This window comes from Callionymus lyra, chromosome 2 (genome assembly GCF_982586985.1).
Source record: "Callionymus lyra chromosome 2, fCalLyr1.hap1.1, whole genome shotgun sequence".
NCBI classification, from domain to species: Eukaryota; Metazoa; Chordata; class Actinopteri; order Syngnathiformes; family Callionymidae; genus Callionymus; species Callionymus lyra.
In genome coordinates, this window is record NC_141819.1 from 7,895,421 (window position 1) to 7,907,906 (window position 12,486).

The 12,486-nt window shown below is 43.3% G+C and overlaps 1 protein-coding gene across 3 annotated transcripts in view; it reads right to left on the reverse strand.

Annotated features, from left to right (window-relative positions):
- Positions 1-223: 223 nt before the first annotated feature.
- Positions 224-12,486, reverse strand: part of raraa (retinoic acid receptor, alpha a) — a 161,540-nt gene continuing 149,277 nt past the window's right edge. For all 3 annotated transcript variants that reach the window (XM_087783371.1, XM_087783370.1, XM_087783369.1), the window contains 6 exons: positions 11,382-11,523; positions 4,337-4,497; positions 4,097-4,273; positions 3,086-3,290; positions 2,675-2,833; positions 224-2,294 (listed from right to left, as the gene is read on the reverse strand). In XM_087783371.1, the coding sequence (XP_087639497.1) occupies positions 2,098-2,294; positions 2,675-2,833; positions 3,086-3,290; positions 4,097-4,273; positions 4,337-4,497; positions 11,382-11,523 (1,041 nt within the window). In that variant the 3' untranslated portion in view covers positions 224-2,097. The remainder of the gene's footprint in view (positions 2,295-2,674; positions 2,834-3,085; positions 3,291-4,096; positions 4,274-4,336; positions 4,498-11,381; positions 11,524-12,486) is intronic.

The following is a 12,486-nucleotide window of genomic DNA, read 5'->3' on the forward strand; positions in this document are numbered from 1 at the left end:
GTCACACCCTGAAGATGACTTGTATTGGTGCATCGTTTAATACTTATATAATACTTTATTATTTGTTTACTTTGAGCACTTTATATAGCCCTGATGTTTTATTTTTTCATTATTTAGAAGAAACAACAGTAACATTCTTTCCTGCTGGAGGAAACTGATGGCAACACTTGAGACTCAAACATAGCAGAATGTGGTTATTAAAGTGATTCACACGACACAACAATAATCATTAAATGTTGGTTTTATTTTTTATCTTTTTTTTTCCTTTATTTTCTTTTTTCTCAAAGTCGCTTGATAATCTTGACAAAATTGCAACATATTCCATACGTTTCAAACCGAAGGTGTGTCCGTTTCTATTCCAGATTAGCTGTGCAGAGAAAAGTTGTGCGCTGTTCTGGACATGTTAAGTCCTAAAATGAGGAAAGCAGCTTTGACCGTACAAAAAAAAAGAAGAAGAAATAAGGACTCGTAGAGAGACTCCACACATGGTGAGACCATAATGTTCAGGGTCGGTGTCTCTCTGCACAAGTTCTGGTCTGAGTGATTTGAAACACAGGGGCTCAGTAGCAGAGGTGTGTGTGTTAGTGACATAGTGGGGGGGCAGCACAGAACATATACAATGGACAGGCCAAGCACACAAAATGATTCCTTCCTGAGACATTGGTGTGTGTACAGTAACGATGGTCAAGATGATGTGAAGGCGTTTTGGCATTAAGTGTATCACAGGGTGTGAGGTTGCTCTGGATCCTGCATGTTTCTAACACAGGGGACGATGCGTGAGGACAAATATCACATATGGGACCTTCACGATCCCCCGTCCAGAGGGACCACTACAATCTAGTTTTCCCCACCACGACATGACACGGACCCACATAGAGGCTTTTGAGAATCACTTGTATTAAATACAGTGTGTATGTACACCACTCTTCACATTGATCAATCTCACGAAGCTGCTACAGGAACGTCCGAGCCCGAGATGTGATCCACCTCAACACTTCCAGACTCCGTCTCTGTCTGCTACATGGCCAGAAAGCTATGCCCCGACTGGAGTGCTACTTGTTCATACCTACTGTACGTCAAAACAAAAGGGCGGGAACTGAAAAAAAGGGGGGGAACCGTGAACGCCACATTCTGAACAGCCGGTGATTAGTTAAGTGTCCAGTATTTAGTCGGACACAAAAACTTCCTTCAGTAAAATGTGCTCAACAATGTATTTCCTGGAATCACAAACCTATGAACAAAACACATAAAAGGTTTTTTCTTTTCAAAATCAAGTGAAGCCTAAAACTCTTCATAGTTTTGAAGAAATGAATACAGCTTATATACACAAACCAAAGGCTACTTAAAAAACACCTTAATAATGAATCTTCATGAACTGGATTTCTTGAAAGGACCTGTGACCATATCATACAATCATTTGTTTTCCATTCGTCTGGAAGCACAAAACAATACGTGGAAAACAACCTGGAATAGACGGTGACACTCGTAGCGACTTTCTTTTTGTGCACATAAATGTGAGGACTGGAAATAACTTCTGTTTGCTCTTTGTGTTCATCAGAATAATGTACATGTGACATCAAAGTCAAACATCTTCCTCAATACTCTCGGTGGGTACGAAAAGATCCAAACAGTGAAGGGATACAACGGTTTCTCATCTCAGAAAAGGTTTTCAGTCGCCCTCATGTCAAACACCATAGTTCATATCTATATATATTTATATAACTTTGTAGGAAAAAAAAGAAACTTTGAGAGGGAGAGGAGGAGGCGGCTCTTCTAACAAATCCTTGCAGTCTGCTTTAGAGTCCAACAAAAAAGTGTCTGGTGATTCTTGTCCAACAGAAGCCACTTCCACGTCCGCTCCCAACTTGTCCCTGCAGCGATCACATCCATCGGGTGAAGGAGTCGTGGAGGGAGGAGTGGGGGTCAGCAGTGTTTACGGTGGTCTCTCGGAGGCGGCCTTGCTTCCCTGCACACCAGCACAGCGTTCCAGAGTGAAGGTAGGTTCGTGTGGAGGAAGGGGTCGGCTCGTCTGAGTCCAGACTTCCTGCTTTCACCGCGGGAACGTTGTTGGAGCAGAAGTTCAAATGTCGGCCGTCACTACGGCGATTGTGTGGCCGGACTGCTTTGGGCGGAGCTGGGCGACAAACTGGGGCTGCAGCTGCCTGGTGGGGCTCCGCTGGGTCGACCGCCTGCCGCGCCGCTCTCCAGGCCTTCAGAGTTCTCCAACATCTCCTGGATCAGAGGAGGCATGGAGCCGGGGATTTCCATTTTGAGGGTGATGACTCGTTCAGCTCCTGCAGACAGAAGGAAACATCAAAACTCGTCCTCGCTTGTCTCTGTGTATCCATCATACTGTGAATACTATACATGAATACACATCTAGAGCATATTTTTAAAATAATAAAATAAACATTTAACACTGTTCTACATGTTTCAATAGAATAGCTTTTCAAAGCAATAGATTATAGAGCAAAGATTGACATCTAGTGGACTCAGGAGATAATGTCACTACTTCATGAAGCTTCATCGACACATCACCGATATTAGCAGCATGTTATAATAGCTAGTCTTTCGGAGAGGTCTTCTTAAAGCTCACTGTGGTGACAACTGGGCTCTAGCTGATATCTTTGAAAAGGGATGAAAAGCAACAGAATGACCGTTTTCACTACTGTACCTTTAGCACTGATGCTCCTCAGGTCAGTAATCTTCATCAACATTTTTGGAAACATGTGTGGTTTGTGTGGCCTCCTCTTCCTCACGTAGATCTTCAGAGCCTCCAGAAGGGGCTCCTGAAGTATGTCCACCTTATCCGCCTCTTCTAGGTCCTGACGATCTGTCGGAAAAAAAACACGAGAGGACGAATGAGTTTTTTTATTTCAGTAGCAAGCCTCCGTGTACTGGGCTGGACTGAGACACTTGGAAGGGTTCGAATGTTTTTGGATGGTTAAAGAACCGGAGGTGAATCAAAAGGTGGGCCACACAAGGATGGCGTCTGGGTGACGACAGGTAGTTTCTCCAAAAGATTCTACCTCTTTGAATCGCGCTCTGGACTTGTATCTTTGATAGAAAAAGTGTGTTGCTCTACCTCCACACAGCAAACAGATGGCGCTGAGGAGTCCCGTCTCTGCGTCGTCCATCTCCAGAGGAAGCAGCTGGTTGGCGAAGGCGAACACCAGATCCGTAAGGGGACCGAAGCCAGCGTTGTGCATCTGGGTTCGGTTTAGCGTGAGTCCATCTGAGAAGGTCATGGTGTCCTGTTCTGGTGTGTACCGCGTGCAGATCCGAAGTATCTGTGGAGACATGGGCAGTGTGAATAAGAGTGGATTCAGGAAGGGCCGGCGGGAAGTTGACGTAGATTTAAATGTAGATTTGGAGCCAGGGCCTTCAGTTTTCAAGTCCCTCTGCTGTGGAACCAACTACCGGCTTCAGTCCGGAGGGCAGACACCCTCTCTATGTTTAAAAACAATCTTAAAACCTTACTTTTCGATAAAGGCTATAACTAACTTAACTGTTTATCTTTAGCTGCTATAACTAACTTAACTGTTTATCTTAGCTGCTATAGGCTGAGAATGCTGGAGGAGTTTTAGACACCGAGCTCTGTATATCCTTCTTTTCTGCATTACATTCATCACCTGTGCAGTTTAAACACCTTTTTATTTCTTTCCCGGAGCCCCAGGACCTCCAGAGCTGCTGCTGATCCAGGATCTTCACCACGTCATCAGATCCCGAGTTCTCTCCAGCACCTCCATGGACTCTCCTACACTCTCCTCTTTTTTTCTCACTATAATTTCCCTCACTCCTCTCCTTATCCATCTGTCTACCCCCCCATCCTTCCTCCCAGTCGGTCAAAGCGGCAGGCTGTCAACAATGAGTTTGGTTCCGCTCGAGGTTTTTGCCTTCTAAAAGGAAGTTTTTCCTCGCCATAGCTCACTGTACAGTGTTTCGCTTCTTGCTCTTTGTTGAATTGCTGGGTTCTATTTTTACTTAATCAACTATAGTCTTATTTCAACTGTATAGTGTCTTGAGATAACTTTGTTATGATAAGACACTTTTGTCTAAACAAACACTAAATAAAATTGAATTGAATTGAACGTACCAGGATGTCCAGGCAGGCGGCTTTCAAGAGCGTGATCTGGTCGGCGATGGTGAGCGTGGTGAATCCTGGCAGCTGCTTCGCGAACTCCACCGTCTTTATGATACACTTGGTAGACAGCTCGCTGAACTTGTCCCAGAGGTCATGGTCCAACGACACGCGGCGCTCCGAGCTGTTACTCTGGACCAGAAGAAGCTCGGTCAGAACCCCGTCATCGGGCACGAGACGCACTCTCGCACTCACCGTGGTGTATTTGCCGAGCTGGCAGAGGGACGGGAACGTTTCCTTGTGAGCCTTGCGAACCCTGTCGATCATCTGCTCCGTTTCTGTACTTAACACGTAGCTTTCCGTGCACTCCTGCTTCTTCTCCTCCTTCTTCTTCTTGTTCCGATCATTCCTCACCGCTGCAGAGAACAAACAGGAGAAGAGTGTGAAGAGAAGTTGAGGATTGAGCGGCAAAGTTATCAAAGACTATCACATGAAGTAGCCTTGGATTCCACTTAAAGTGATAATTCACCCAAAAGTTCCACTAGTTTTCTACTCACTCTCATGTCGACTCAGGGTTGGGATTATTTTCAGAGTAATCTGTTCTTTTAGAGTTATAGTCGCTCGGAAGGGTTCAAATGTTGTCTCGGTTGTGGCAGTTGTTTAAAGAATACAAGGTCTATAAACCAGAAGTTCTCCGGGTAAATATCGCGTTCCAGTGTATACAGTACGCTTTACGTTTCTTGGAAATGCTTGCGATATTTACCCGATATTTACATTGACAAAAAAGGTTTGTTCATTTTAATGTAGCGACTGGAGCTTCATCTTCATGTTCGTCCAAAAAGACACTTAAAAACATCCAAATACCTCCATACTGCTCGTCTGTAACGTCCATCTTGTGTTGAAGCCTCGACATGAGAAATTTATCCGAAGAATCTTAAATAATTCTCTATTTTAAGTTTGTTTTTGGCAGAGGCTGCAAGACCATCGTCGCACTGACACTTGTGTTTGAATGAGGAAAACCTTCAGGCAGCAGCTGAGAGACTGATGACTTCTGTTATAAAGAAGCCTAAAATAAAGACTTATTTAATTTTTTTCTGAACAATTCTTCTCATGTCGAGGCTTCAATCCAAGATGGACGTTACAGTCGAGCAGTATGGAGGTATTTGAATGTTTTTAAGTGTCATTTTGGACGAAGATGAAGATGAAGACAACTGAGCTCCAGTCGCTACATTAAAATGAACAAACATTTTTGTCTACAACTCTAAAATGAGGAAGAGGAACCACAGTGTGTTGGAGTGAGTCGACAAAGACGCTGCAGCAGCAGCTGCCGCTTTGCTCCAAGACAAATGTGGCGAGACAGCTCCAGCAGAGAGCCGCTATGGTAATGGCGGAGAGAGAGAGAGAAAAAAAGAAATAATCCAATGTCGTCTCCCTCTGGGCGATCAGGCTGGGAATAACGTGCTCACCCCAAATGACAAAAAACACTGGCAGGGTGTTTAGCATTGGAATCCCATTACGGTCTGCATCTAAGCTCACAGAGGTGCACTTCAAGTGTTGCCGGGGTTGATGAATGGAGGAGGGGGATGGAGCCATCCATAAGGCTGACAAATCACCGCTGCTTTCATTAGGGCTCCTGGCTAATCTAATAACATAATATGACAAATATCCGTCCTCTAATGGTTTTAAAAGCTCCGTCCACACACACTCCTGCCTTCTCAGGCCCCGAACTAGACTTCAGATCAAAGCATTTATCCCCCCAAATCCCTCTTGGTACCAGAACGTCCAGTAGCCGCTGATCGGATTCTCCCTCTCTTGACTCCGACTCCGACCATCACGGCTCGTTACGGCTGGGCTGATGGGAGATCAGTGTCGGGGGGGGGGGGGGCCCCCGGCTCGAGGCCGACGCTCGCTCACTGTTTCAGTGAAAGTGAAAGTGAAGGAACCACGTCGAGGAGACAAAGAAATAAACTAAAGTAAGGTCGGGGCTGCTGTTAAAGCAACACTCAAGTGATGAAAACAATTGTTTCTGGCTCCCCCCGGTGTCGGAACAGTGTAACCGCGAGGGCATCCAACTTCAGTTGCAACATACTGATTATTGCCGTGTCAGATTCTGTTTTTATCTTCTGGTAAATTTCAAATGTTTCTCCTTCATATGAAGAAGTTAACGGTCATAACAAAGTTTGGTGGTCACATGACTCCAGACAAGGTTAAGTAGGGAAGATAACTTTTTATATAATAGCTTAAGAGTTTTACTACACGAATCATGACAGTTAAACCAATCACAACATAAACTTTTATTTATTTTCCCACATTTGGTGATGCGTGGAATGAACTCCCAGACTAAGGGAGGTTATATTAAACCAGGGGTGGGTAATTCAATTCCCTCTGGGGCCACATTATATCCAGGGACTGTTATAAGGGGCCAAAGAAAAGGGCAAATTAAGAATGAAATATGATGGGAATACTTTAAATAAATAAAGCTTGATGTGATACACTTCCTCATAGTCCAAAAAGTACACAATGAGAGGGTTCACAGAAAAAATATTTTATATTTGACCCATTTAAAGGTACACAGACTGAAAGCGACAACTAGTTGTCACCATATATAAATAACACTTTATAGATGTGTAACGTAAACAGCAATGAGCCGTGTGTTCTCTGTGTTTCTGTATTTTTTACTTTTTCTTTTCTTCATTTATTTCTTTTATTATCATTTTTTTTTTTAATGTTTATTATTATAAATATTTTTTATTTATTAAAAAATGTGGTATTTCATGAAAAGAAAAATGTAAAATAAATCACAATGCAAAAAAAACAAAAAAACATTATTATGCTTTAAATATATTGTGTAATATTTAACTCTGTAACATGTTTTTATTTTTTAAATAATTTAAACGCACTGTGGAAAAATATAAAAACTCATACCCATAAAAATAAAAATCTTTATCGAGTCATATGTAAAGTTAAATTCCTAGTAAAGTTGTAAGTAAGTAATTTGTATTTATAAAGTGCTTTTCCAGACCAGGGTCACAAAGCGCTTAAACAATCAAAACAATACTCACTAAAATATATACTTTAAAGATCAAGATACAACTGAGAACAACACAGGAGTTGAAGAAAATCAAGGAAAAACCTTCACAAATAAAAACGTCTTAAGATGTTTCTTGTAAGCCAGTACTATCCTAACCTGTATCACATCAGTTCCTTAAGCTACATGAAGACCCCCCGAAAGAACCACTTTGCTTAAACTTATTTTATTTTAGTAACCACATGTAAAAAAAACTTCATGCAAACATAACTAACACATGAGAGAAGCTCGACCTCCTGAACAACACAAGTGATTTTTCACTTTATAAAAAAAAAAGTCCAATCAAACTGATTCCGGGTCAGTTGAGTAACCCTGACCCGCTGACCGGACCGGCATCGTGGCATCGACCGGCGACCCGTGCGCGATGGGCGGAGCCGAGGGCCGCAACACAAGCCCACACCAATTAATCCAGGAGTAAAGAGAAAGAAGAGGCGGCGAGTGCAGACATTACCCGCGCTGACAAATTGGCAGCGCAATCATAAGCCGCACAACACAATTTAATGAAGTCGTTAAAGGACTATTAGGCGTGACTGGCGATCTGTCACGGAGAATTGCCACATGCAATAACTCGGGGGTCGGGGGGGGTTGGGGTTGGGGGGAGAAAAGATGTGTGTTTGTGTGTCTTCATGTCTGCAATGCACCTTTCAAAAAATGTTTTATTAGAATATGAACGTGGCGAGTGCATTGTTGCACGTTTATGCCGCACATGATTTACAAGAAGCGTCGACTCTACACACACACACACACACACACACACACACACACACATCACTCAATCATGGGTCCTCGTGGCAGATTTCTGCCTCAGCCTGCAGTTAATAGACAATTTCTGCTGCTGCCTCCCTGTACAAGAGTGAGCGAGGTGGGCAGACGCGGATAATTCGTGTGAGGAAAATTAAAGCGGTGGCAGCTCGTCCATCACGCAGATTCGATTCAATGGAAAGATAAAAATGTCAATGTTGCAGTCGACAGTGATGAAAGTTTCTCTCTCTCTCTCTCTCTCTCTCTCTGTTTCCTCCCCCCATCTCCTCAACGCTTCCTTCTCGCTCACACCACGTTCAAAGCGCGGCGGTGCTGCTCCTCCATCATATCAGGGCTTCGTCCTGTTTTACTTTTATTACTTTCTGTTGAATATCCTGCTCCTCCAGGAGGGAGAGGAGGATGATAAGGAGGAGAAATATAAACAAACGACTCCACCGAAACCCGTCGCAGTGAAACTAATGATCGCAAACACAACAGAGTCCGTTCACGCAATGACTCAACAAGACAAGAAGATATGACGGAAAAATAATGATAATTTAACGAGCCATCATTCGACATAAACTCCAAGAAAACGAACATGTTTTAACTTTAACTTTAAAAAACGACAAGATGACCATGACTTAAAGAAAATTAATGAACACAATAATCCTAAACTACTCATCACAAGTGACCGAGAGAGACACAAATCACATAAAAAGGAAAAGTATAAGAATCAATAAATCAAACACAACCAAGAAGAGTCGCTGAAACGACAAATGTTTTTGACAAACCACAACACAATCATCAAACACAACAACTGAGGAAAACTCATGAAAATGATGTCACAACACGATCTGGAGTTTATAATCCATGTGTTTGTGTCTTCTTGTTTAGAATATTGTAACAGTTTATTTTGGTGTCTAAACAAGAAGGATGTCTCGCCTGCAGTTCATACAAAACTCTGCAGTGAAAATTCTGAGCCGCTCTAGTAGAAGAACTCACATTTCTCTGATCCTTAAAACTCTTCACTGGCTGCCAGTTTCTTTCAGGATCGATTTTAAAATTCTGGTTCTTACTTTCAGATCTATTCATGGTCAGACCTTCCATCAGTAGATTCTGATCCAGACTTACACCCCAGCTCGGGCTCTGAGGTCTGTGGATCAGAATCTACTGATGGTTCCTGAACACGCTTCAGGACCAGAGGAGAGAAATAATCTCCTTTTATTAAAGTAATAAATCCTTTTATATTTTAAAACATTTGTTTGGACCATAAGTTGCTCTTATTTTTTGGGCTCACACTCAAGACACTGACCATCCTGACCAGTGACTTTGGTCGCAGAAGCAAAAGTGAGCATCTGCGAGCAGCAGGGAGTCGCGGCGTCTCCGTGACACTCGCTGATCCAAAGTTATGCAGGAACAAGGTGACCAACATAAATTAGACGATTCAAAGGCTGAGGGAGGAACGGCTCGGACAGCTCCGCTCATACGGCCGACACTTCCTGTCACGCCGACCCACCGCTGGGCGGGAGGAGGGCGTCCTGGTGACCTTGTGTCGGGCGCCAGGTGGGGGATGACAAGTTAGTCCGTGTCATGAGGAGCGGAATATGATGTCCGTGAAGTCAGATTATCTTGACTTTAACACCGGGAATTTAGAATTAAGAAAAAAGGCTTAGATGTCAAAAATGATCCCATTTGATCAGTTCTTTAAATAGGAAAATTTGATTGTTCACACTATTACATTATTAGAATCAAACTTGTTTTTGTGTAAATAAAAAAAAACTGCGGATGTTTTTCCCACCAAGAAACATAAGTGAACTCAGAACTCAGAAGTACATAAAATCCAAACTTCACTCATTTTCTACTACTTTTACTCACCATCATGTCGACTAAGAGTTGGGATTATTTTCAGATTAATCTGTTCTTTTTAGAGTTAAAGACAAAAATGTTAGTTTATTTTAATGTAGCGACTGGAGCTCAGTTGTCTTCGTCTTCATCTTCGTCCAAAAAGACACTTAAAAACATCCAAATACCTCCATACTGCTCGACTGTAACGTCCATCTTGGATTGAAGCCTCGACATGAGAAATTTCTCAGAAAAATCTTAAATAATTCTGTATTTTAAGTTTGCTTTTAGCAGATGCTGCAAGACCATCGGCCTTACTCCTGCGCACTGACACTTGCAATCTGTTTGAATGAGGAAAACCTTCAGGCAGCAGCTGAGAGACTGATGACTTCTACAAACAAGTGTAAAATATTTACTTATTTAAGTTTTTTCTGAACAATTCTTCTCATGTCGAGGCTTCAATCCAAGATGGACGTTACAGACGAGCAGTATATGGAGGCGTTTGGATGTTGTTATTTTCAGAGTAATCTGTTCTTTTTTTGTAGTTGTAGACAAACATTTTTGTTCATTTTAATGTAGCGACTGGAGCTCAGTAGTCTTCATCTTCATCTTCGTCCAAAAAGACACTGGGAGCTCTCACAGTGTTTCCTGTCTGTGTAGCATGTTAGCCTACTACACTTCTGCTACAAACAAACCTTAAACAAAGATTATTTTAAGTTTTTCCGGAACAATTCTTCTCATATGGAGCTTCAATCCAAGATGGACGTCACAGTCGAGCAGTATGAAGGTATTTGGATGTTTTAAAGTGTCTTTTTGGACGAAGATGAAGACGAAGACAACTGAGCTCCAGTCACTACATCAAAATGAACAAAAAATGTTGTCTATAACTCTAAAAATTACTCTGAAAATAATCCCAACATGAGTCGACATGAGGGCGAGTAGAAAATGCGTAAAGTTTGAATTGTAGTCGAACTATCACTTGAAATGTTAAATATGATGCAGTTTCCCTTTTCCACCGCTAGATGGCAGTCGAGCTCCACCGGCGCGTGTGTGACCCTCTAACCATGATTAATGGCTCCATTCAGAGGTAAGTAGCTCAGAGGATAACTTCTTTTACTGTAAGCCACAGAAGCGATGGCACCGAGACCTGGACTCTCCCTCCAGCAGCAGGTGAAACGCTCTCAAATAAAGGATAAAAAATTTTTTTTTAAAATATAAACGTGATTCTGTGATGAGTTAAAAATACACGTCGCCCTCCCGGGCCCTGCCTGGTCACACCTCCGACCAATTACTTGATCCAATGTGACTGCACGTGTGTGTGTGTGTGTGTGTGTGAGTGTTGACGTTCACACAACCCTCGGGCGCTCACGTCTGCTCTTTCACTCTCGGCAGGTGAGAACGCGCTCGTCGAGGGGGGGGGGGTCTGGCAACCCGGGAGGGGGGGTCTGGCAACCCGGGCGACGCCACCGCCGCTCGTGCCAGCCCGCATCACAAGCACGAAAACCCCTAAATACCAAATAACGGTGTGACGCCCACAGCTGGACTGAGCCATCACCCCCCCCCCCCCACCCCCCCACAGCCGGGCCTGGATGTAGGAAGAATGGTGGAGACGTTCAGGGGTGGACTTACACTCCTTGGACATCCCCACTTCCAGGCACTTCTGCAGCCGACAGTACTGACAGCGGTTCCGCGTGACTTTGTTGATGATGCAGTTCTTCTCCCGGTGACACGTGTACACCATGTTCTTCTGGATGCTCCTCCGGAAGAATCCCTGCGCGACAGAAAGAGATGGAAAAAAAACAAAAACGGATGAGCTCCCATGTTCTCGTCGAAAGACGTTGTTTTCCTTCCAGGACCTGGGAGCAGCTGCCAGGTGGCGTGCCGCGCCCCACAACAACTCCTGCTGGCGAGATAAGCGACGAACAAGCAACTATTAATCTGTTAAAAGGCTTAACCGCGAGTCAAGCCGAGCGAAGGCTAAAAAAACTAATGCTGCCGTGGACTCATGAGGTCACTCATCGGCTCGGCAAAGGTCGGCCAGGAGCACATGACGGAGTGGTTCCAGGTCAGAGTGGTTTTGAACACATGACCTATTTACAGTTCAACCAATGTGTTGGTGTGTGTGTGGTTGTGATGTGTGACTCTATTGTATCATCAGTGTGTGTGTGTGGTTGTGATGTGTGACTCTATTGTATCATCAGTGTGTGTTGTTGTGATGTGTGACTCTATTGTATCATCAGTGTGTGTGTGTGGTTGTGATGTGTGACTCTATTGTATCATCAGTGTGTGTTGTTGTGATGTGTGACTCTATTGTATCATCAGTGTGTGTTGTTGTGATGTGTGACTCTATTGTACCATCAGTGTGTAAGTGTGTGTTGTTGTGATGTGTGACTCTATTGTATCATCAGTGTGTGTGTGTTGTTGTGATGTGTGACTCTATTGTATCATCATTGTGTATGTGTGTTGTTGTGATGTGTGACTCTATTGTATCATCAGTGTGTGTTGTTGTGATGTGTGACTCTATTGTATCATCAGTGTGTGTGTTGTTGTGATGTGTGACTCTATTGTATCATCAGTGTGTATGTGTGTTGTTGTGATGTGTGACTCTATTGTATCATCAGTGTGTGTTGTTGTGATGTGTGACTCTATTGTATCATCAGTGTGTGTGTTGTTGTGATGTGTGACTCTATTGTATCATCAGTGTGTATGTGTGTTGTTGTGATGTGTGACTCTA